The 25,994-nt window shown below is 41.2% G+C and overlaps 3 protein-coding genes across 12 annotated transcripts; 2 read left to right on the forward strand and 1 right to left on the reverse strand.

Moving 5' to 3' along the window:
* Positions 1–5,077: 5,077 nt before the first annotated feature.
* hgs (hepatocyte growth factor-regulated tyrosine kinase substrate) lies at positions 5,078–17,097 on the forward strand. Of its 10 annotated transcripts, none has more exons than XM_080447545.1 (20): positions 5,078–5,216; positions 7,036–7,120; positions 7,287–7,362; positions 7,593–7,685; positions 8,521–8,644; positions 9,374–9,426; positions 9,519–9,587; positions 9,708–9,832; positions 10,355–10,484; positions 10,757–10,855; positions 10,957–11,052; positions 11,214–11,252; positions 11,341–11,586; positions 12,150–12,363; positions 13,033–13,205; positions 13,314–13,454; positions 14,041–14,215; positions 14,382–14,512; positions 14,625–14,798; positions 15,553–17,097. In XM_080447545.1, the coding sequence occupies exons 1-20, from the start codon at positions 5,180–5,182 to the stop codon at positions 15,697–15,699; spliced, it is 2,427 nt and encodes an 808-aa protein (XP_080303671.1). In that variant the 5' UTR covers positions 5,078–5,179; the 3' UTR covers positions 15,700–17,097. The 10 variants fall into 10 exon arrangements, with proteins under 10 accessions (XP_080303671.1, XP_080303674.1, XP_080303676.1 ...); XM_080447548.1 differs by having other exon boundaries at positions 12,153–12,363; XM_080447550.1 differs by having other exon boundaries at positions 10,355–10,466.
* A 431-nt stretch (positions 17,098–17,528) lies between these two features.
* LOC308098703 (methyltransferase-like 26 B) lies at positions 17,529–19,334 on the reverse strand (the record flags this gene model as incomplete). Its single annotated transcript, XM_080447115.1, has 6 exons — positions 17,529–17,576; positions 17,663–17,741; positions 17,837–17,904; positions 18,037–18,096; positions 18,267–18,429; positions 19,132–19,334. 6 exons carry the CDS (start codon positions 19,332–19,334, stop codon positions 17,529–17,531), a joined length of 621 nt encoding a protein of 206 aa, XP_080303241.1.
* Positions 19,335–20,720: 1,386 nt separating this feature from the next.
* On the forward strand, positions 20,721–25,575 carry mrpl12 (mitochondrial ribosomal protein L12). Its single transcript, XM_080446949.1, has 5 exons — positions 20,721–20,902; positions 21,658–21,859; positions 21,965–22,033; positions 23,260–23,397; positions 24,860–25,575. Exons 1-5 carry the CDS (start codon positions 20,844–20,846, stop codon positions 24,974–24,976), a joined length of 585 nt encoding a protein of 194 aa, XP_080303075.1. The 5' UTR covers positions 20,721–20,843; the 3' UTR covers positions 24,977–25,575.
* Positions 25,576–25,994: the final 419 nt, after the last annotated feature.

Below are 25,994 nucleotides of genomic sequence, written 5' to 3' on the forward strand. Positions count from 1 at the left end.
TTTTTGAATACCCCAGACCCACAAATCCACCCTGACCAGTGAAAATTGAAAAAACTTTTTTTTTCTCTCCTTCTCTCAATATTCCTCTTTTTAATTATTTGATATTTAATGTTGCCATTTTGCCTTTTTCCTTGGAAAGCTGCAGGAGGCTATTTGGGGAAATCTGAACTTGTTTTATTATTTCATATGCCATGTCCTCTGATAACCTTGTTTGCTCTGTTTGTCAGTGTAAAATACAATAAAGTCTTCAGTCTTCCAATTCCTCCAAAGGAGAAAATTGTGTGTATTTTCATGTCTTATAAACAGAAACACAGTATACTGTAGCTCTTCATTAAACATTTTATTTGTTTCTACAGCACATGTTTTATTGAATAGTTTGTAGCATTGAAGGCCTTTTTCATTCATGTGAACAATAATGAGTAGTGCTGTGTTGATTGGGGCAGAACAATAGAACAATAGGGATGTATTTACGTTTGTCTGTGGTGCCATACTGTTGACAAGTGTGTGTGTGTGTGTGTGTGTGTGTGTGTGTGTGTGTGTGTGTGTGTGTGTGTGTGTGTGTGTGTGTGTGTGTGAGAGAGAGAGAGAGAGAGACAGAGAGAGAAAGAAAGAAAGAAAGAGAGTGTGAGAGAGATTGTGTGCGTGAATTGTATTTCGCCCGATTTTCTGTTCTCCACTATCCAGTAATGAAGAAATAATAATAATGATAATAATGATAATAATGATAATAATGATAATAATGATAATAATAATAATAATAATAATAAGGTTAATAAGGTCCCAAGATTACAAAGACTTGGTATCCTTCCATGGTTTAGCACAGACGGAGCCAGACCAATAAACCAAACACACAATCATGACACTTCCTCCTTAATTTCTGAATGACAATGATGGAAGACAATATACATTTTCCATGAGATCCTTTGAAATACAGAAAGTTTTAACCGACTGAAATGCAAAGTGTGAGTCTGTGTGTGTGTGTGTGTGTGTGTGTGTGTGTGTGTGTGTGTGTGTGTGTGTGTGTGTGTGTGTGTGTGTGTGTGTGTCTTTGTGAAAGCATGTAATGTGGGATGATCTTTGCTCACTATGGAGCATATCTTTATTCATGAGACATTGTTGCGATCTCTCAGTGTCTTGTGCTACATTTCTTTGATTTAAATGGCTGTTCACGATCCCTATTTATGAAGAAAAAAAAATCCAGCAAATTCGTATTAACCACGTAGAATTTGTTCTCTTGATTATGATGACATTATTATCACATATCAGCAATATATAATGGTTATTGGATTTTAATAATTTCAATGGTTTTTATGTTTCTAGTTGCACATAGGCAAGGCAAGGCAGTTTTATTTGTATAGCACATTTCAACAACAAGGCAAGGAAACACAATTATCAAAATTATAAAATGACATTAGGATGCATAAAACAAAATAAGTAAAAATGTATAGATACAGTTACAGTGCAGAAGAGAAGAGAAAAGAAAAGAGAAACAATAAAAAATAACTCAATCAAAGGCAGCGGCAAACACAAAGGCCTTTAATTGTCTTTTAAACTAAATAAGAGTGGCAGCAGACCTGCAGTTTTCTGGGAGTTTGTTCCAGATATGTGGTGCATAATGCATAAAAACTAAAAGCTGCTTCCCCACGTTTATTTTTGATTATAGCTATAGGGACAAAAAGCAGGCCTTTCCCAGATGACCTGAGAGGTCTGGATGGTTAATGATATCGTACAAGATCAGAAATGTTACTGTATTACTGTAGATTTATAAACCGTAGGCTAGCCCATAATGGTGACAGCATACTTGGCTCCCATTCATTTTCTTCCACCGTCCTTTTGTAACGGCTGAGGGCAGAGCACCACACTGTCACTGTACAGAGCATTACAACACCACGATGACAATGGACACTAGTGTTCCAAGTACCAGGTAGTGACTCATGTATGACCTAAGTAGGCCTATACCAATGCTGGAAATAAAGTAATGCTGTGAATACAGTAAGGCAGTTTGTGTCATTGTGTAGACACTAGACAGAGCATGAAAACGGCACTATGGGCAATAAACAAGCAGAGCAACATCTTGCAGGAGCTTCCAATGGAGTCAGTGTGCTACTTTTACACCACATTCTGTACCATAACATACAAAACAGGCAATCTTTGCTTTGAATGAAAATAGTATTATACATTATTATTATTAAATATAATTGAGCCATTCTACAATAAATGTACAATTCCACTTCTAAAAATCTTACGGAAAATTATCTTGAATTTGAACATTGAGTCGATCCAGGACATATCATGCCATGTCAGCATGTTTTTTATGCTTGAATAAAATATATTTGTATTCACAATTCGCCCCTTAAATATCAGGCCCTGCCACAGACAATAGACCATTTTCATGGTGTCCATATGTGAAATGTTGCTTCCTTCTCAGGTGTTACTAATGACACTAATAATTAAGACTCTTCCCATTCAGGTCAAACTGGTCAGGTCCTAGAGTCAGTGGTAAAGAACTGTGGTCAGACAGTCCATGATGAGGTGGCTAGTAAACTGGCCATGGAGGGACTAAATAATCTACTCAAGGTGACCTTTGTCCCGTTAATAGGTTCCCTCATTCCACTTTGGATGTAATCCCCTCAACCCATTCACATCACTCAACCCAATGTTTACTTGTAACAAATATACTACTATAGACTACTTTGTAGTCCAGTTCTTACATAGACCCATGCACCCACAAATTTACATTTAGCTTTTACATTTGTTTAAACCACCAGTCTACTTTCACTGTTAACTTGAAATAGTTATAGAATGTGAAGCACGTTTATCGAAACATTTGGACCATACTGTCATCAGCCTGCTGAAAGCAATCCAAAGCAATCCAATTCCCACTAATAATTAAGACTCTTCCCATTCAGGTCAAACTGGTCAGGATACCTCTGTAGTTCTGTTGGCTCACTGGAAAGACACACACTGATACTCTAGAAGTTATTGATTGATTGATGTACTTTATTTAGTAAGACATGAGAACAACAGTACATGGAAGTACAAATTCACAATACAAGGTCTACTATAACAGAGCGTTAATTGGTAGTCACTATGTAGCCTATGTCAATATGGCTAACAACATAAAATTGTTTCCTCGTGAATTTCTTTACAATTAGCATTTCTTTAATTTGTTATAACTTGAGGAACATGCCAGAACATCCCAAAACAAACTTGTAAGGCTACTTCTTGGCCTCAATCACAAAACCCATCTAACCCCTGCTCATTTTGCTAGGATTGGATGGCTTAGGGTTGAGGACAGAGTACAGCAACTTGCTATGGGCCTGGTCTTCAAGATACACCACAACATTGGGATCCCCCTGTATTTGTCAAAATACTTCCAAAATGTTAATGAAGTCCATGATCATAACACCAGAGGCAGCTCCACAAATCATGTTCAACCCAGATTTGGCTCAACTAAGGGAATGAACTCGTTCTCATGCTATTCATCAAAAATGTGGAATGCCCTACCAAAAGGAGTAAAGGAGTGTAAAACCCTACTCACTTTCAAAACTGACCTAAAGGTACACCTTCAGGATGCTGCAATTCGAAAATGGCCCCTGTCTAAGTCTTAGCCTACCCCCCCCCCCCTCTTTCATTTTCCTCTTTTGTATATATATTTTTGGGCGGTGAAACCGCCCCTATAAGTGAGGTTTGGAAATTTGTACAATTATCTTGGGCAGTGAAACCGCCCCTATAAGTGAGGTTTGGAAATTTGTACAATTATCCTGCGCTGTGATTGGCCAATCACAATCTATTCAGGACTGTGATTGGCCGGTGTCACATGACACATGTGCATAGCCCTATATAAGAAACCATAACTTTAAAAAAAACATAAATTTGTTTTTTTAAAGTTATGGTTTCGTCCATCATAAAGAGTGTTTCAATAAATGTATTTATCTTTTGTACATGATTGGTTGACTCCATTCAGTATTGTGATTAGCTAGCAAGACACCGCCCACTTCACACAGGGTGTGATTTTTTCTCTCTTCATACCAGTAACCTGAAAGCCGATTGTATGACATTCTGTATAGTAGTGTGTATATCTGTCTGTCTCATATATGTCATCATGATTTGTGTGCATGGGGTTCTCATCTTAAACAAGCTGCGTGCTTAACTGAGTCTTCCAGTTTAGTAGACCTTGTATTGTGAATTTTGTACTTCCATGTACTGTGATTCTCATGTCTTACTAAATAAAAGTACATCAATCAATCAATCAATCAGAGTGGTTGATTAAATTTTCTTCTACCACAAACAGAGGAAGCGATATTGGGTAGCGTGACTTTTTGAGTTGCAGTGACAAGATTATATTAACTGAAAAACGTTTCAAGATGGTATGGGATAATGGGGATTAAAAGGAAAATATCCTAAAACCTCAACATTCTCAATACATACCAGATACATAAAGTGCTTGAAGTTTTTATCAGGTAATAAATCAGTACATTCGTCAAACGCTAGAGGGAGCAAAATTCCCAGCACATTCAACAGTAAACACTGATTGGCTAACTCCACCGGAAACAGGAAGTAGGAGAACTTTACAGCTGTGCCTCCGTGTTGCCATGTCCGCTTATTATAAGCAACTTTGGGCTTGTTTTTCGGTTAAGTTGCTTGTAAATGTTAGTAGTTGCGGTTTTTTGGGCTTGTTTCGAAAGTGTAGTTGCTTATTTGGGCTTCTTTCCTGATAATGTTTAAACCAGTGTTTCTCAAACATATTCAAGTCAAGGACCCCCAAATTAATGTGTTTTTGACGGCAGACCCGGGACCCCATAGGTGAAAAATATTTCATGTCAGGGATCCCAAGATTTGTGTTGATAAACATGTTTCAAAAAAAGATTCCACATTTGCTGCTAGATTTCTTTGAAAAAAAAGCTCACAACGCGACGCGTTATGAGCTTGTAGATCTGCTATTTTCAAATGGGTTTAAAGGGCTCATTATGTAGCCAGTTGCTTCTTTTAGTGCTTGTTTTCATAGACCTGGTTGCTTATGTCTCTCACAGAACCTGGCAACGCTTGGCTGTGCCTCATAGGTGGCTAACAGCTAACAAGCTAATCCATCGCATAGACGGTGAAAACAACAGTCTCGTTTCAAGACTAAAGAGTCACTCCGCCGTCTGACTGTCTGACACTTCCACGGATCGTAATCATGGGGAAAGGCGGCGGCACGTTTGATCGACTGCTGGGTAAGATATAACAGTGGACATGCTTTTGTGTCTTATATAGTTTAGTGGTTTAACGACGAAAAGTGCGATGTTTAGTGTGTATTGTTATGACAGACAGCAGGGCGCTGGGCTGGGGCTCCACAGCCTCCCAGGCCACAGACAGACAGAGCAGAGCTGCTACAGGCTAACCCACAGCTATTGTTAAGGATCGTAGGCCCTAAGTTTGGATATAAATACGTCTGCCAGCCTTGGATCAAGACTATCATAGATGTTATTTGATCGATTTTGACATTTGTATATCATTAGATACGAAAGTAAAAAGTCAGACTCGGTAAAATACATCTATGATAGTCTTGATCCAAGGCTAATACAGATGCAAACTGCTGTGTGTGCACACTTTTGTACTATAGTGACATAATATGTTTAAATGAATTGTGTGAATAGTGATCGTCGGTGTAGTTTTTATCCACCCTTGTGTTGCATGACATTCAAGATTCAAAGCTTAGTTTATTTGCTTCATTTTGTTTTCCATCTGCAAGCAGCTTTGGAAAAAAACGAAATGACGTTAAAGACAGCAGAAATTCATAAAATAATAAAATGAATAGGGCAGAAAAATACTATATATCAAGCTAAGTAAATCCTAGAAACTAGAAGAATTGAGTGCTGCCGTGCATTAAGTCTTGTAATCTTTGTACTGTAGCAGCTGTCTAGTTTATATTCGCCAGGAAGGCATTGCTCATTGTCAACTACTAGTGATATAACATGATATTACATGGTTGAACCAAGCCATTAAATAGATGTATTTTATCGATAAAGTCCATCTAAGACTATGATTGTCTTGATCCAAGGCTAGTACCGCAGCTGTCTAGTTTATATTCGCTTGGATTGGAAGACATCGCTCATTGTCAACTACTAGTGATATAACATGATATTATAACATGATATTACATGGTTGAACCAGCTCATATCAAGCAGATGAAGATGGCATAAGAGTCATTACACTGATGATGCGGTGGAGCAGCGCTGTAATTTAGCTGAACATTTAACAAACAAGAGCTTATTAATGGTTAACAACTAGGTTCAGTTGTTGCTTGTCTTGTTTTAGTTTGTGTAACAAATGGAGCTAATGAAAAAGCTTTACAGGTAATGTTTAACCTGGTTGATTACCAATGCCATTAGCGTCTCCTTTCAACTGTGACCCCAACGAGGCCTTCGTTGTGGTGTTATGAATATTGTTTGATGATCGACAATTGCATCAGATAATGCTAGTAACTACTTATAGATGTGTCACTGTCCAGCACATTGCTGGTCAACGATGTTTGGCCTCCTGGTTTAGCTGTTAAGCAGTAGATGGTTAATAATTTACAAAGACATAATATTTCTTACTACTGAATGCAGACACACAATGTTCTTTGTAAAGAACAACATACATATTTATAACATCTGCATTAATGGGAAATCACAACAGTCTAAGCTAAGCTTATATAATCTTGAAGTCATGGACCTAATTTTGTGTGCCACCTAATGGACCCATTCAATATCAACGGCTGTTGAGGTGTTTTTCCATAAAGGTAAGACAAATGTAGGATTTCAGTTGACAGAGGCTTGAGAAACTCAGCTCTGCTTTGGAGTTCGACATTGACTGTCTATTACTGTAATACGTGGCTGAAATCTTGTAACAAAAAAATTTGTCGCACTGCAAGTACAGGACTTTCATAACATCACAAGATGGAGGGGTTCTGTTATGCCACACAGATACCAGTCATATATATAGAATTTATTTGACGTTATGGAGATTTAAGTTGTGTGACCCCTTGGTGTTTTTCCTCTACTGCTGCAGATAAAGCTACCAGTCAACTTCTGCTGGAGACAGACTGGGAGTCCATCCTGCAGATCTGTGATTTAATTCGGCAAGGAGACACACAGTGAGTGATCATGTTATTGTTTCACTTCCCTAGCCATGCTGCTGACACGGCCAAGGAAGGTCAAGAGTTCTGTTGAGTTTTTTTATTGGACAAATTATTTTGAATAATGCCTCATCACCCGTCTCTCAGCTGAGTGCTTTTTTTCTCCCATTTATTTCAACTGCAGAGCTAAATATGCAATCGGAGCCATCAAGAAGAAACTGAATGACAAAAATCCACATGTTGCCCTCTATGCACTAGAGGTAGGTGGGGGTACATAGTGGATTTTGAAGTGATTAATTTTGCATGAGCTTTTGAAAAGACAGCTGACACTTTTAGTAACTGGATACCTGTACTTCATTATCAGTTTATAGTTCTATAATGTTATTTCTGTTCTGAAAACAGCCTCGTTAGACTAATGGCCTTATCGCTGAGGCTGCATTATGGATCTTGTGATCGATTTGTTCATGTTTTTAATGTTGTACTCCGCCAGGTCCTAGAGTCAGTGGTGAAGAACTGTGGTCAGACAGTCCACGATGAGGTGGCCAGTAAACTGACCATGGAGGAACTAAAGGATCTACTCAAGGTGACCTTTGTCCCGTTAAAAGGTTCCCTCATTCCACTTTGGATGTAATCCCCTCAACCCATTCACATCACTCAACCCACTGTTTACTTGTAACAAATATACTACTAGACTGCTTTGTCGTCCAGTTCTTACATAGACCCACCCACAAATTTGCATTAGCTTTTACATTTGTTTAAACCACCAGTCTACTTTAACTGTTAACTTGAAATAGCTGTAGAATGTGAATCATTTGGACCATACTATCATCAGCCGGCCGAAAGCAATCCAATTCCCTAGAAAAAAAATACTTTTAGGGCATTATTTGTATCTTTTGCATATACCAGTCACCATTATATGCTATTTATGTATATGCAATTTATTTATCTCTGTTTTGTAATGTATGTGTCTTGGTGATTATTGTGAATTATTTATATTATAGCTAACTAAGGCTTTTCACCTAACCCACCCACCACTTGGCTCCACAATCACATACTTCTGCACTCAGAGCTGTCAGCATTATGGTATGAGTTAGCAATATTTGATTGGATGCTGACTTCATCACGTGACACAGGCTCACACAGCTGATGCTGGTTTTACTTCCTGGTGATGTCACCGCCTGGTCACATGTTGTTTTCGGTCAGACCAAAGCAAGGGACTTCCCTGTGGGAAAGAGTGGAGCAAGACAATGATTCTAACACCTCACTCTGAAATGTGATATGCTTGTTAGTTGTTAGAGATTTAAACACAGAGGTATATTGTATTTTTTAGGTTGTATTATATTGTAATGCTTGTATAGTTAACCAGAAATACGAAGCTTTTAGTAAATCAAAACTGAGCTGTGTTGATTTTCTCACAGAAGCAGACTGAACCCAACGTCAAGAATAAGATCCTGTACCTCATCCAGGCTTGGGCACACGCCTTCCGCAACGAGCCCAAGTACAAAGTGGTCCAAGACACTTACCAGATCATGAAGGTGGAGGGTAGGTGGAATTCTTTAGCACCACACTACAAAATCCTGAATGTCAATTTAACTTTGAGAGTGCAAAAGTGGGCCCCCAAAAACGGGCCACACAGAAGCTCTGAAGATGTCCTTAAAGTCATATTTCAGACACAATAGGTCCATATAAAAACAGAGATACAAGACAGACAACAACAACACAGAGATAGCCTGACCACCAGACTGATTTCACCCCATAAACCCAGATCAATTAAAAACATATAAACATTGCCGCCAGTGTTTCCAGAAGCATGAGGAATGCCTTGTATCACTCTGTGTGATCCCTGTTAAGGTCACAATTAACACATTCTTTGACTCCAACAGTCTACACATAAATCTATACATACAATTCCTAAATACAGCATGAATGGTGGGTACATTACTGCTCACAAACATTTCACTTGCACTAGTCCATGTTGGGAGTTTCAACAATATTCAAAGTGCAGTCGAGACATGGAATATTCAAGTCAGAGACTCAGAGAAAATACTAGCAACAACAACAAAGTTTGGTCACAAAAATAAATGTCGCTATGGTGCAGCAACATTTATTTTTGTGGCTGAAATGTATAATACATTTCAGTAAAAGCCATGTACATGTGCACATTACACCCATCTGTATCATTATACACTGTTATGCCTCTAAACTACGTTGAAATGCATGTAATAATGGCATACACTCTATAGTAAAAAAACATTTTTCCTTTTTAAACAGGTCATGTGTTTCCTGAGTTTAAGGAGAGTGATGCAATGTTTGCAGCTGAGAGGGTGAGTTATTTTCTCGTATTTCCTACTTGTTGACTGTATTAATTGGGTGACATTTCATAAATGTATGTAACTGTGCTCTGTGTCCTATCCAGGCCCCAGACTGGGTTGATGCTGAAGAGTGCCACCGGTGCAGAGTTCAGTTTGGTGTTATGACAAGAAAGGTAGGCCGACCGCTTATGGTTTCCTTTATTGAGTGACAGTATTGTATGGAGTAATTGTTTAACGTTGGGACATGATGTTGACGTGCTTTTGACCTAGTTTCCTGTCCCTTGCTTTGCCAGCACCACTGCCGTGCTTGTGGTCAGATCTTCTGTGGGAAATGTTCCTCTAAATACTCCACCATTCCAAAGTTTGGCATCGAGAAGGAAGTGCGTGTGTGTGAGCCCTGCTATGAGCTTCTAAACAAGTGAGTGGCTAGAACCGAGGGTGGAACTGAGGGGTGAAATAACTAGAATTCCATTCTATGAGTGTGAAGTATGTTGCAAACAACATGTTGGATACAGCTGTTCCCTGAAATGAAATATTAATTTCTCCAGTGGTTCAGCTTTTATATTTGGAAATGCAGTCATGCTGACTGTACTGTAATTTAGAACCTACGGTTGCTTTGTGTTCATGCTGTACTCTAATATGCATGATCACTTGAGGCATTTATTACTACTTACTATATGTCTGATAATTGCATGTGTTGTTTCGTTAAAGCTTACAACACCTTCTTTCAACACCTTATGTCTCATTATTTTGTTTATTTTAAATAGCTACAATACCATATCTACAAGCTTGCGACACAATCGTCATGGGATCGTCGGCATGCGATTTAGATCGGCTATTTTAGCTTTTCATTGTATAATGAAGTACATGGTATATATACTTTTTTGGGGTTGTTGATTCACAAGGTTGTTTGTCCCCCCTGATCCCCTTTCCTCACCAGCCACCCCTCCCTCTCTCCCCCGCTTAGGAAAGCAGAGGGCAAAGCCCCGCCTTCGAGCCCTGCCGAGCTGCCCCCGGAGTACCTGACTAGCCCGCTCTCTCAGCAGTCTCAGGTAGAGGTCTCAGAAACAGTAAGTGGAGCTGTAGCAACTTACTGCCCAGCTTTTATGAGGCGTCAAAGTTAAACATTTTGCCTCGTCAAAAATGAAAATTATAAAGTAGTTTTTGGTATACTGTACACTTTGGATTGGTGTGTTTTTTTCGTGTATTTCTACTGTATCCATAATTCACCCATCCCTGCCAAACCCATTCATGGTAATGTTTTGTCACTCTGCTAGTCCCTGAGAGCTTTCCCACTTGCTGTTACTCTCGGGTCTCACCTTCTTCCCCCGTGTTTCAACAGATGCCCCCGAAGAGAGATGAGGCAGCGCTGCAGGAGGAGGAGGAGCTCCAACTGGCCATCGCTCTGTCCCAAAGCGAGGCAGAGGAGAAGGAGAGGATGGTGGGTTACTCAGGAAAAACTACAACCACAACAACCATGTTACTGTGCAAGTCACGTGTATACATCAAGAAGCTAACACATGGGTGCATTTGTATTTGCAGAGGCAGAAGAACTCCTACTCGGTGTATCCTAAAGCCGAGCCGACCCCAGTAACTTCCTCAGCCCCGCCAGCCAGCAACCTCTATGCCTCTCCTGTTGTAAGATTCCTTAATATCAGTTCTGTATTTGCTACTAGTTGGGTTGACACTTTTCTGTTTTAAGGGTGATGTGCCAAAGTATAAATTAGCCTCTTATGTGTTAACACTATTTGTGGGAGACTGTCTTGTCTTTAGTCATTAATACTGTATGTTCTCTCCAGAACTCCTCTGCTCCGTCAGCTGAAGACGTGGACCCAGAGGTACAGTTGCTTCAGTGTATTCATTAACCTACAAGCCACGTGCCTAATAACCCACTGATATTGATATGAGCTTGTGATCACGTTCCAGCTGGCTCGCTACCTGAACAGAACGTACTGGGAGAAGAAACAAGAAGAGGCTCGCAAGAGTCCCACCCCCTCGGCCCCGGCTCCTGTGCCGTTAGCCGAGCCCCTGCCACCGCCACCACCCGTCGTCAGCCAGCCACAGCCAGTGGAGACTCACGCCCCCGCTCACGTCCCCGCTCACGTCCCTCCTGCTCACGTCCCTGCTCACGTCCCTGCTCACGTCCCCGCTCAGCCCGCCAACATAGTAGAGGTATTTTGAATCTTTTATGCAAAGTACAGCAAAACTGTCTAGATTTTAGGTATTGTATTCAACAGCGTTGATTTCATCGACTAAAACTATCACGAAAATTTTTCGTCGGCTACCTTTTTTCACTGACGAAAACTCAATAAAAACTAAGCTACGATGACTAAAACTATGACTAAATATATTGACAATTTCGTGAACAGGTAAAAACTAGACTAAAATGTTAGTGAGGGACGAGTGGAGAAGAGATCCAGTAGACGAGTCATTTTATGTTTGGTTTCGCTCTGAAAATAGTAGATCTGCGTTGTGAGCTTGTAGATCGTCTATTTTCAGCATGCAATTAAGTGTAAAATCAGCCATTATGACGCCATCAAGGCACCGCCAAAACACATACAATAGTCTACATTTTAGACTATAATCTTATGATATTTAGTCGACTAAAACTAGATAAAAACTAACATTTCAGATGACTAAAGTATGACTAAAAGTAAATGGAATTGTATTCAAAAGACTGTTGACTCAATCGAATACTACAAATGACGCTCCTTCCCTGATCTCCATCCTTCCAGCAGCAGTACCAGAATGGGGAGTCGGAGGAGAACCACGAGCAGTTCATGAAGGCCCTCACCAACTCCGTCACCACCTTCCTCAACCGCATGAAGAGCAACCACATGCGCGGACGCAGCATCACCAACGACAGCGCCGTGCTGTCCCTCTTCCAGTCCATCAACAACATGCACCCACAGCTGCTGGACATCCTCAACCAGCTGGACGAGAAAAGACGTGAGTGCTAGCTTTTCAGACGATGTGGAAAATCACTGAAAGTGAGGACATTTAGCTGGTGTGTCCTCACTTTCCTCACTGGCTGATTTCGCTGGTCCTCACTTTTCCAGAGGCTGGTATAGGGTTACATTAGTGTTCTGATAGGCTGTGTGTCCACCAAAGCATTTTTTTTCCCCAGCTGAAAAAGCAAGGCGCTCACCTAAAACGCTTCCAAATGCGGTGGAAAAAGGCCTCGGTGGACACAGTTCATCAGGGTAACGGTTAACTGCTTTCAGCCTGGTATCCCTATATTGGGCATGTCATTATAGGCACAGCATTTCAAAACATTTAAAAGTTTTTGAAACGCGTAGTGAGCATAGATTGTCTATTTTCGCTATTTCGCTAGTACAACAATGTACTCGGGGCTTAAATTAGTCGAAAGTCCTCACAAGGATTGTAATAACCCATTAAAACCAGGAAAGCATCTGTCATTTTTGACTTTTGCGTTGGCTATAAAATAATAGCAGATAACAAGCTCACAGCTCGTCACTTCGTGCCAAGTTTGTACATCTGCTATTTGTGAATATTTTGGAAAAATCTTGATTCTTTTGTTTAGAAGGCATTTGTATAAACCTCAGGTCTTAATGGGATAACCTATCACACCCTTGTTTGCCCTCATGATGGGTGCAGTGTACTACGAGGGCTTGCAGGACAAGCTGGCTCAGGTGCGTGACGCGCGGGCCGCCCTCAACGCCCTCCGGGACGAACACAGAGAGAAGGTTCGCCGCGCTGCAGAGGAGGCCGAGCGACAGAGGCAGATCCAGCTGGCACAGAAGCTAGAGATCATGAGGCAAAAGAAGCAGGTAAGCGACCATGAAGCCCCCACAACCTCAATCTCTCTCTGCACCGCACCTACGTTTGTGTGTCGCATGAGTGCCTTGACGATGAGAGCGTATGTTTTTGTATTTCAGGAGTACCTGGAGATGCAAAGACAGCTGGCTATTCAGCGTCTGCAGGAACAGGAGAAGGAGAGGCAAATGCGCCTGGAACAGCAGAAACACACCATCCAGATGAGAGCCCAGATGCCCGCCTTCTCTCTGCCCTACGCCCAGGTAGACACATAAGTATCATTGTATGAAGTTTTGCCTCATAATGTGCATTTATGTCAAAAATAATCTATTGTACCTCTGGAATTTAATTTGCTATATCAGTACTTTGTTCGCAATCATTTCCCAATGTAGAGGCAAATTCTATACCCTCAAAAATATGTTTTAAATACTTTTCAGCCTGGTACGCCTATTTTGGTCAATAGTTTCACTCGCTCACAGCTTGGAGATTTTTCGTTATTTATTAAAGTATGAAATTGGGCATTAGTGGTTAAACATTTTATTTGGCATTAGTAAATAAAAATAAACGTTTACGGAGTGATATACATACAGGTGTAGCCTTGAGATTTTGACTTGCCCTTTAGTGTGCCTTGGGTACAAAAGGTATGAAAACCACTGGCTTAGGGGTTAGTGTAACTTTGATAAGAGACTCTATACCAAATAGTGATTTTATCACATCTTAAACCTTCAATCTTAAAGAAAATACTTTCTTTCATTTAGAGATCTTGCACAGAATGACAAAACAGCTCTGTCCTCACTACTGTTACGATGCTGGATTATTCATTAGCTGTACATTTGTTCCACGGCACAGATGCAGTCTTTACCTCCCAATGTGGCGGGTGGGGTGGTGTACCAGCCCGGTGCCCCACCAAGTTACCCCGGCACCTTCAGTCCCGCTGGCTCTGTGGAGGGCTCCCCCATGCACAACGTCTACATGAGCCAAGGGCAAACTGCACCCCCACAATACCAGGCCATGCCTCCTACAGGTCAGGAGCTCAACCACAGGAAGAACAATTGTACAACAATCTGTTCACACTTGTAGAAAATCTTATGAACACATAAAATGCGATTGATAATACTACTGTGTTACATAGAGTGAAACAAAGCACCATGCATTCGAGATGCTTATTGGAGATTTATCTCCTTCTGCAGATCCCAACATGGCCTACATGTACCAACCTGCGGGCACCAATGGGCAGCCTGCTCCTCCGGGCCAGGCCCCTCAACCCACCACCAGCCCTGCCTACTCCAACTACCAGCCCACCCCAACACAAGGCTATCAGGTATGACCCGCGAGCCACGCGGCTCACTGTCACACTCCTCTCACCTCTTGCGTCTGATAAAACTGTGGGGGGGGCTGCTGATTGATTCCTGTTGCCTGTGTTCCATCTTTAGAATGCGGTTTCCCAAGCCCAGAGTATGCCCCCCATGCCCCAAGCAGCCCCCGTTAATGGCATGGGCTACATGGGCTACCAGCCGTACAGCATGCAGAACATGATGCCAGGACAGGACCCCAACATGCCCCCGCAGCAGCCCTACATGCCAGGCCAGCAGCCCATGTACCAGCAGGTGAGTCTCCCTTCTACCTGTGGTCCTCTCCAAGCAGCGAGTTGCCATTTAAAATGGGAAACTGAGTACTTTTTTTAACTTTTATTTCAAGCTTGGATTTGTAACTTTTATTAGTTATTTGGGAATGTTCTTACTTTGTAGTGAAGAGCTTCTGTGAGAGTAAACCAGCACCATGCACTGTGTTTATACCCTCAACGTCTGCATTATAAAACCAGGGACTCTGTTTTCAAAACAATATAATTCACTCCTGAGTCCTGACCCACTCAAAGCTATTGTACATTCACATTTACTGCTATGGTTCACATAGACGCAAATGTCGAGCAAGAGTTTCACCAAACACAAACAACATTGCCCCTGCATGACTGACGGTATGTAATAATAATACCATCGTGAAGTTGCGAACTGGAACTCTCTTAATTGTATTGAGCTGACAAGTGTAGGGCTGACTCTATCCTCTGACCTTGTCTTTCTGCCTACTACACACACACACGCACACACACACACTCACACACGTAGAGGCAGCCACAATCACATAATAGGACCCCACACACATACGCACTCGTGTCAAAGTCTGCTGATTACTGTACATACTTTACCGTACTACTTTATAGTTATTCTTTAATTATTTATTTTTGTATTGATGTGACAATGTTGAGGAACCTAAACCAAAGATTTTACTCTTGCGTACTTACATGAGATGTAATGAATAAAAACCTTGAAACTTTGATTCTTAACCTGTGCGTTTCTGTGTCAGATGGCTCCCCCTGGTGGCCCACCGCAGCAGCCACAGCAGCAACAGCAGCAGCAGCATCAGCAGCAGCAGCATCAGCATCAACAGCAACAGCAACAGCCCCAGGCCATCCCAGGGAGTGCAGAGGCACAGCTCATCTCCTTTGACTGACCTCCGCTCAAGTACTCTAGCCTCGACCTGCAGGGTCCAACACACACACTACACCTGTAGCTGTCCTTATCTTTCTCTGGTCTCTCCCCTCTCTCCTGGAACCCCCCTTCCTCCCTCCCCTTCCCTCCCCTCTGGAAACACACCTCGCTGTGATGTTGTGGCAATGTGAAAATATTGTAATGATGTTACAGAACTGTTCTTCTGGCCTGGTCCCCCCCCACCACCACACACACACCACAGGACAGGAATGTGGGTTTAGATGGTGGGGAGGTAGGTGGGGGCCAGACGCTCTTAAATTCTTCCCTCTTTCCATCTTGGTCCCTCCAATATGTATGTAGTATTTCCGTATAAAACAAATTGCAGAAGCTCAAAAATAGTCAGTGGTATTATAGAGTTCAAAAAAATAAAATGAGTACGAAAATATGTCAAAAAGACCATCCTGTCTCATATTTTTCTAAAGAAAATTTGCATGTGTTAAATTGTCATTCTTTTCTGAAATGGGAGTGAGCGTTGTGACTTTTAGCGGCAATGGCGTGACATCTGTGTGTGTGTGCAGTTTAAGAGACCAGTGGGAACATGGATTGAAGAGAGATGTTTGAACCTACATCTCCATCAGCTTCACAAATGGGACATTCTAAAGTAGTTCGATTCCCCCCTACACACACACACACACACAGCAAGAGCACCCCATTTCTGCCACTTATTTGTAGTTCACTGCCTGACATATTGTTTGTCACATGTTTTATTTTAGACCTGTAACGGAACAGAGGGTGGAGATAACATTTTGGAAGGGTTGTTACAAAAGCGGCCAGTTGTTACTTTAATCTTCACTAACAATGATCAATGAGGCAATAGATTCTGCGAGTAAAAAAACTAGCAACAGTGTAGATACTCAAGTCATGATCCACTACTCTCCCCGCAACTGTTACGGCACCCTGCATCCCTTTATCAATGGCTAGTACCACCTAAAGTACTGCAACGGTGTCACACGCTGAAAATAGCCGACCTAGCTTGTAGATCGGCTATTTTCGATCTGATAGTTAGTGTAGGTCCATTGCCAATTAATTAAGTGCAAATTCACCTGCAGGTGTCCTGTCCACTTGTCATTGGTTAACACCAGCTGTTGACTGTGTTTTTATGGATGAGGTTATCTGCAGTGTAAACACAGGTGGGGGATGGCTGCTTTCTCAAGTGCATTGGGGTCTCTTAAACGATATGAAAATCCTGTGTGGTGGGATGGACATGATGTGTCGCATGTGTAATGTAACATACACCCAAGTCAGTGACTTCTGTAACCCTTAAATGCCATCTGTGAAGTTCTTTCTTCCATCATACTGATCTGTCTGACTTCAAAGTAATTTTAAGATTATATTTAATAAATATCTTGTTCTTATTGTCCACATGCTTCATCCTGTTTGTTTTCTTGTGGGATGATATGTAAATAGAGGCATGCACTACTATATTATCTGTTTAATTACTTTAAACTTTTACTGTTTTCATATAACATTTGCACAGGTTGAAAATATTACATGACTTTGAACTAACACGTTAGCCTAGTATTATAAATGAAAAGGCCAAAATATGACAATATGACATTTATTAGTAAAGGGAAAGACGTTGTACATCTCACTTAAAGTCAGTAACAATCGATTAGTGTACATACTGTAAAATCTTGAGTATTTATTTTACTCAGAGTGTACAAATGGACCTTTTTTGGGTGTGCAGTCATTGGCAACACACTACACCAGTTCAGTTTGCTTTATTGGTGCAGTACTACAGTATGAGATTTTATCTCTACATTTTCCATTCTTCACAATCTCCTTCTCTTTTTAGAATTTCCTGAAGATGAGGCATTTGTTGTATTCTTCCATCTCAATCTGGAAAAATGTTGCGTTTCGGAAGTTAAATGGCATATTGTGTCAACTATGTTGGGAGCAAATATGCAAACTGTTCAATTACTCACCATCCTCTCCATACGCATCCCATTCCCATTGGCTAATTGTCTCAGCACATCGATGTCAGGGAGGCCCCACTCTGGATTCCTGTAGGGGTGAAACGTAGATTCTACTCACACGACCCACACAGCAGAAACCAAGCCATCATGTCCTTTTCTGCTTTTGCATTATGCAACACTCACATCTTTCGTAGCTCTGCATCCAGATCTTCATTCAAGCTGGGCGTAATGATGCCATTAATGGCATATGCCTGGAGAAGTGTATTGGAAAGTTAGTGGAGGATGTGTGTGTGCGTCAGTTTGTATGGCTTGCTGTTGTATTTTCCTTGTTACGTGATTGCACTGCACGTGCGTCAATAAACATGAAATTATTAGATACATGCCCCATACAGCATCAAAAGGCCATTTAGTCTGAGGATCTGACCAGCTCCATTGAATACACCCTAGGGAATGAGATTAATGAACAACATAGGCTAATTATTTACAAGATGTGGACTTTGACATATCCATTGATGCGGTTTTACAAGGGTACACATTCTGCAATATTATAGCTTTTCATGTGAGTGACTGAGGATTAATGATTTGTTTTAAGATGGCTCTGTATGCACTGTACCTCCGCTGTTTTAAAGCAGCTATACTGCAGCAAATTGATGGCGATGATAATGTCACAGGAGTTACGGGCAAGGCCCGCCCACATCTCCCATGGTTCACTTGCGTCCAGGTGAACAGGCTGCAACACAGTCTTTGCTTTGGTTGCTGCAATGTAGGCCTTGATGCTGTTAAAAACAAGCAACGTGATTTTTCATATTAATACATTATAAAAGGTATCCTTTGTATACACGCCACATGCCTAGTATCTTAACATGTACAAATAATTTGTCTGAGGATTACAGTGAATAGCAACAATAAAAAACAGATAGATGAAATGTATAAACTTTATTATGTACACAGGTGGTAACAATGCAGAACAGGAGGTGAAAGTATCAGTTATCTATATTCTATCAATGAATGGTGCTTACTGCTTTACTATACAATATTTGACCGTATTTGTGAAACGTTAATGTAGCCATTAGTAAACGGGATGGTCAGTACTGCACACATTGAAGATGTGAGAAGAGCATGGTGCTGGTAGCCAAGCAACAAACGTTTTAACCCATTCAATCCGGAAAGCATCTGTGTCATTTTAGATTTGAGCTATATACTGTATTTTTTTCAAAGATCTTGAAAATGTGTGCAAATCTTTGAATATATATATATATTTTTAAAGCAAACATTTTTAATTAAAATCTTTGCATCTGTGGGTCCCTGGAACAAAATATTTTGAGATGGGGGTTCCGCGGCTAAATACATATCATTTTGGGGGTCCTTGACATGAAAATGTTTGAGCACATGTTTTTCAGAAAACTGTTCTAAACAGGTCTAAATGGGTTAATATGATCAGAGAAGATTTACAGTGTAGTGTACACACCAGTACGCACCTCTCATGGCATTCCTCTTTGATATCTGACGGTTGCCATTTGACAGGGAAGGGAATCTTCTGTGCAAAGTGTATGACATGCTGGCCCGTTCCAGAACCCAGCTCTAAGGCAAACAGCTCCCTGTGAGACTGACTCTCCAGGACTTCCTCCAGCACTGAACACACATCCTCCCAGTTCCTCTCCGCTAGAGGAGACAGCAGCATGGTCTGCACGAGGGAGAAGGCGACTAGATACTAAATAAGAAAAAGAGGTTGTGCATCAACAATGGGTTTTCTCAGTGGAGTGCTAGACCCAAAATCCAGTATACATATAAAAAATAGGAATAAAAAAAAATCCACAAAAGGTAGCACATCCCAAGTACTCACATTAATACTTTTTTATTGGCACACACCAATAAACGAACTAGATACTGTCAGTCTTGACTTGCATTACCATGACAAAAGAAATGCATAAAGAGAGAACAAAATTAAGTGGAAACGTTGAATAGATGTGTTCTATTTCTCTCTTAGAGTCACTCTGCTGTACCGCCACAAGCCGAGGAAATGACTTATTGGTGGAGGCTGAGGCAGGAGATGATCATTGAAGCAGATGGGCCCAGAGATTACCTGGTTAAGAGGATTGATTCTCCATGTGCCCCTCCCCAAAGTTCTACAGGTTACACTAACATCCCCCTGGAAAATACACACACACACACACACACACACACACACACACACACACACACACACACACACACACACAGGAAATGAAGATTGGTAGAGATCATTTATTTAAAAATCGATTACCGATTATTTGTGTTTTTGTGGGAAATTTTATACCATGACGAGGACCATTTGTGCCACAATTACTGTATGTAAATAAATAAATAAACCACAAATAAATGAATTAATCAAAACCGCAATTCAATACTTTAATTTATTTATGTATTTAATTGTGGTTTTTGGTTATTTATTTATAATTATTATGGCACATTATGGTTACCTAGATCAGTGGTTCTCAACCTGTGGGTGATTTTGGGGGATCCCCAGATGACAGTTTTTAATTTAATACCTTAAAAAAAAAGACCATTACTGCATCAAAGGTAATCAACAAACTATACTATAAGAACATGGTCAAATAATATAAGAAAGAGGCAAACTTTTTGAAAATAGCTGATCTACAAGTTCACAAGTCATAACGCCTCGTGAGGTTGTAGATCTGCTATTTCCACAATATTATATATATATATAATATATCTGTGGAACTGAGTCAAACTAAATTGAATGCCTCAACTCCTACATTCCAAGTGCTTGTCTGGTTGAGGGGTACCCAGTTCAAATATGATTATTTTGGGGGGTCCCCAGTTCAAATATAATTCTTTTGGGGGGTCCCCAGTTCAAATATAATTATTTTTTTGGGGGGGTGTCCCCAGTTCAAATAGGATTTATTTGGGGGTCACGGCCTGAAAAGGTTGAGAACATAGACTGTTGAGAAGCACGTCCACTGTTCTTTTCAAGCCCTGACACTGTTGTCCTTGTCCTGTCAATAAAGTTGTGAGCGGTTGTAGGCAGCTTGGTTTGCGTAATGCTTTGCATTGTGGGTAGGTCAGGAGTAGAGCGGAGGACGCCATGTGCTTTTGACTGAGGAGAGAAGGATCTGAATCCAGTCTGAACATAAGAGACCATTAGACCAGCGGACTATTGAGGTTCCGGGGGACTTTATATTAAAATAGGATGTATTGCACCAGACGCTGTATACGGACCGCGCTGCGGATCTCAGCCAATCTTCACCGGTATGTAACGTTGAGACAAGCGGGTGGGTGTCAGCAGGCAGTATGGTTTTATTATGGGGTATCTTGTTGGTATGAAAAGACCCCAGTCATTGCTACTGATCAGCCGGACAGGCTGTGTTGTTCAAGGGCAGAAGACCACCAGCTCATTATGACTAGAATAAACACTATAGTCTGATCTAGCTACCGAGAAGTGCTTTGGTTTGACCCGAGCAGCAGAATACCGGCACTCACCGCTTTTATAAGATCCTGACAGTTAGCAAAGCATCGCTAATGGTTGACAGTTAGCCACGATCAGCTAACTGTAAAGTGGACCTTATGCACATTATCCTTATCATAATAAGAGGCTCCCCTATGCCTGGTGATGTGGGTCTTTTACTTGTCTTTTACCTGATTTAAATAACTGAACATTACAATGTTATAGAGCTCCCTCCATGTCCTCCCTGCAACAAGATGTGCGTCTAGCAGCCAAGGTCATGCTCCTTTCACTTGATGTATAGTGTTGATTTTTAATGCATAATTGTTACTGCTGGCTTCACCAAAGGCTTCAGCTCTGCATGAAACTGAACAGTTCTTGAGCACACTGGTATAAACCAAACGTATTCAAGAAGGCAACCTCCAAATGCTGTTTTGTTCTACTGACATCGTAAATGCTGGATGCATCAAGCCTCTTAAAGAGGACATATCTATCTGTGATGAATCCTTTGGATCCATTCATGTATGTAATCGTTTGGGTCATACGTTCATTCATTCCACAGGCAAGACCTTCAGAGGCAGACGCCGGCACTGTGTGCTCTTAGGTTACTCAAGACCAGTACGGTTGCTTATTGTGATGCTGCCATCGCCACCCCTCCACTAGATGGAGCACCCAAACAATATCCGCCCAAAATCCAACAGTTGGTCAATGACATAGCCAGCCTCACTTTATTAGAGGTGTCGGACCTCAATGAGCTCCTCAAGGTATGTGAAATATTCTGGAATGAATCTGAAACCATGGGACGGTGATAATTGGCACCAGAGATGATATAATAAACTATAAACCCCTCTTGACATACTTTATCACAGAAAACCCTCAATATTCAAGATGTTGGAATGATGCCGATGGGAGCTATGACTGCGGGAGCCCCTGCTCAGGTGAGAGTTGATTGAATAATCATTACATTATGGAGTACTTCATTTCATTCTTTAACCCATTCTTTATGCTTAATTTAAACTCCATTGTACTATGTTTTGCTTGCTGGAAATGTCCTATCTGAGCTGCGTATATACAATCTACGACAGTGTTTTGGCAAGTCCCGGAAAAGACGCGCTGTGATTGGCCAGTAGTCACTTTGAGTGTGCAGTTGAGGCAAACGCTCATCCCAAAACATGATTTACGATTCTACCCATATCGGGACATAACTCGGACGCCGCTCAGTCGGATCAAGCGGACTTCACAACGTTCGGCACGGCAACTTGCTTGCCTGAGCCCGCTCGGCGGTGCCTCTCATTGCTCAAGTCCACTTGAGATGGAGCGCCTCCATTGCAGACAAAAACTATACTTGATCGGCAGGAAAAAATAGTCTGCGGTTGTTGGATTTTTTTTGGCGGAAGCAGGATTCGATGTCTAATGATTAGCGAGGCACGCCACCGCGCCAAGTTCTTGAATGGGGTTTTGGGCTGTATTTTACTCTGCCCGGCCTGCCCCCTTTTTGGTAGAAACAACCAGTTCCTGTTTTTGGGCGGTGAAACCGCCCCTATATGTGAGGTTTGGACATTGCACCCCCCCAACCCTGCGCTGTGATTGGCCACCAGTGTACCCCCCTAACCCTGCACCGTGATTGGCCAATCACAGTCTATTCAGGACTGTGATTGGCTAGTGAAACATGACACATGTGCAAAGCCTATAAATAGGACTATGCACTTAAAAAAAACACTTATGTTTTTTTTTAAGTTAGGGTCGTACAATGGTTGGTCCACAATATTACTTTTCTTTAAGTGAACTTCCATCACTGTGATGACCACTGTGACCACACCGCCCACTTCACACTGGGTGTGATTTTTATTTCATTTCAACCAATTAGAAGAAGGTATGGGCGGTCCTTGGCCAACAGCCAAACACTGTTGTAGACTGTATCTGGGCTTAAAGATCAGCTATATTTGGCGAGCAACACAGTCCACTTGTATGACGAAGTATAAATCAGGCGTTCGGCTGGATTTAGATTTCATGGCTGAAGTAGATTTAACAGCTAAATAACTGCTCTCGTGTGGTCAGTATTTCATGAGGAGTTGGTTCGAGTAATTCTTCCACTTAATGAAGAATCAAATGGGGATCCAAATTAAATGTATAATCCACTGCATCTTATCCTGTGTATTCCCAGGCCGCAGAAGAGGAGGAAATCCCTGTCAAGAAGGAGAAGACCGTTTTTACCGTAAAATTGACAGAAATGAAAGCAGCTGAGAAAGTTAAACTTATAAAAGAAGTAAAGAACTGCATCCAAGGCTTGAATCTAGTGCAGGTAGGTTTTTTATTTCTGTATGATCACTTCCAATTTCACTTGTTTATCCTGTTTGAGTTCTCCCTCCTGATTGGGTCAAATTTGTATCCCCGGCCGACCTGAAAATGTGCTTTCCGTTTGCTAATGAGCTGGAGAGTTTGGGATACCCGTTACTGAACAAACACTATAGCAATTATTTACGTAATATAGAGCTATTCAACACTTATTTTAACAACATAATGCATTGATACTAATGGGTTATTGATGCAAGAGTCTCAGAGGGCGTAAATTAACTTTAAACATTATTTATAGTGCTGCATGTGTGTGTTCTGTGGAGGTTGTTGCGGGCACTTGCCAGTTATTTCTAGTACTGCTGCAGATTGCACAGTGCATGTAATTGTACACAATCACATATAGTATGAGGTCAATGAGGTCGCTTGCACAGATTTATTTTTCTTTGATTCAAAGTCTGAAAGACAATACATAACACATGTATCACCTGACTTGCCATCCAGTAATCAAAACGATACTTTTATCAATCGGATACATTTTCTTATGATTCATTTCTTTTAGAACCACTTCAGTAAAAGGAATGTCCACATATGCATGTGTCTCTGTGGAAACTTTGAAAGTGTTCACACTTCACAGTGTGAAATTATATGCAATTCATAGTCATCCCTTCAATGAGACATTGAAGGAAATGCCCTGTATTGTTTGCTCTGCTCAATAACAAGTCTCAGTCTGAGTCTACCGCTACATCGGCAAAGATTGCACCAAAACTAAAATGAAAACCTAAACTAGACAGCTAGCTATGTCTTGAAATACTTATAAGTTATAATACAGATGGCTAGTGTTTCAGAACAAGCATGCCGGTTTTGATGACATGCACTGGGTGATTTAGTGATCATTTTGGTGGTGCATTTACAGTACATGCCCAGTGCCCTGCCAGAATTCATTGTAGGCTCACTCTAAAGTGATATATTTGGTTAGACTTTGGTCAGAAGATCACCATGGCTGCAAAACACATGAAACTGAGGAGCAGGTCAATTTTAGCCCCAATTCACCTTTAATGTATTCATGAAGACTGGATGTGAGGTAGCAGAAATCTCACCTCATTAGTCGGACTGCCAATCATCAAATCTTTCAGGATAAATCGGGCTTTACTCCTGTCTCTTGCTACCTGTTTTTCTCTTGTTTTTCTGTTTTCTATAAAAGGGAGTGGATTGACTATTTAGTCATTCCTTTAACCACTTAAAACTTAGTAAACTGGACCTGAGTTGGCTCTGTACTTGGACATCTCTATTTCCATCTACACCAAATTCCCCCCCCCCCCCCCAAGCAAAAAATTGCTTGTGAGGTTGTAGATCTGCTATTTTGGGCTAATGTTCCCCTCCAGAATATGAATGCTGGGGTTCAAGTGGTTAAGGGATTTGTCACCTCTCTGGCCTCACTGTTTTCTGTTGTTCTGTCTCTCCTCACTCAGGCTAAGAAACTGGTAGAGGCCCTTCCGCAGGAGATCCGGGCCAATGTTTCCAAAGAGGAGGCAGAGAAACTGAAAGCAGCCCTGGAGGCAGCAGGCGGCACCGTGGTGCTGGAGTAGACCTGCACATCCAGCCTGTGTGCTACTTATTCCTTATTTCTGTTTGTCCTTTTTTTTTAATACACTGAAGAAGAAAGGAACCTGGGGGGGGGGTGAAGCAAATGCCTTTTGACGTTTCCACTTGCTTTATCAGAGGTGAGGCGGTAAAGAACTCAGACTGAACTTTGCAGGCTGCTAGCCTGAGCACAGTGACCGCCCGCTGTCTGCTTGTCCATGTGTCAACTCCTCTATTTGTCTCATACTGTATGTAGCCTGTGAGCTACAGAAATGCTGGCCCTGGGTTACCAAGTAAGTCGGTGGTCATTTTGTCTTAGTCTGGGAATATTATCAGAATAATGTCATATCTAGGAATAAATTCCTTACCAAGAAATTTCTTCACCAATGTGTTTGTAAAGGTGTCTAGTAACACATCTCATAAAGACTGAAATGCAGTTTCCCTAGGGGAATTTGACAGCTGCTGAAAGTTGGGGTACCCACCATAACCTTATGCGGGAAATGATTTCTTTTTAATTCTGTTTTAAGTAGCATATGAGGGGTCAAACTAGGGTGTTTTTATGATTCTGAATCCATTGCAAGCATTTCTTTTGCACCAAAACCACTCCTTGGGCTAAAAACGGCCCAATCTCAATGGGCTTTTTACACAAAAAAATTACCTGGAAAAGGTTGGCTATGGCCGTTTTAAGCCCAAGGAGTGGTTTTGGTGCAAAACAAATGCTTGCAATGGATTCAGAATCATAAAAACACCCTAGTTTGACCCCTCACATGCTACTTAAAACAGAATTAAATTTAGATATTTTTCCCCGCATAAGGTTATGGTGGGTAGGGTACCCCAACTTTCAGCAGCTGTCAAAAATTCCCCTAGGGAAACTGCATTTCAGTCTTTATGAGATTTATGATTTATGATGTTACTAGACACTTTTACAAACACATTGGTGAAGAAATTTGTTGGTAAGGAATTTATTCCCAGATTTTTGAAATATCCCCTGACTATCTGTGTACATCTAACTCGTCATGAGGC

Source organism: Gymnoscopelus braueri (assembly GCF_963280865.1).
Source record: "Gymnoscopelus braueri genome assembly, chromosome: 13".
Classification (NCBI taxonomy): Eukaryota; Metazoa; Chordata; class Actinopteri; order Myctophiformes; family Myctophidae; genus Gymnoscopelus; species Gymnoscopelus braueri.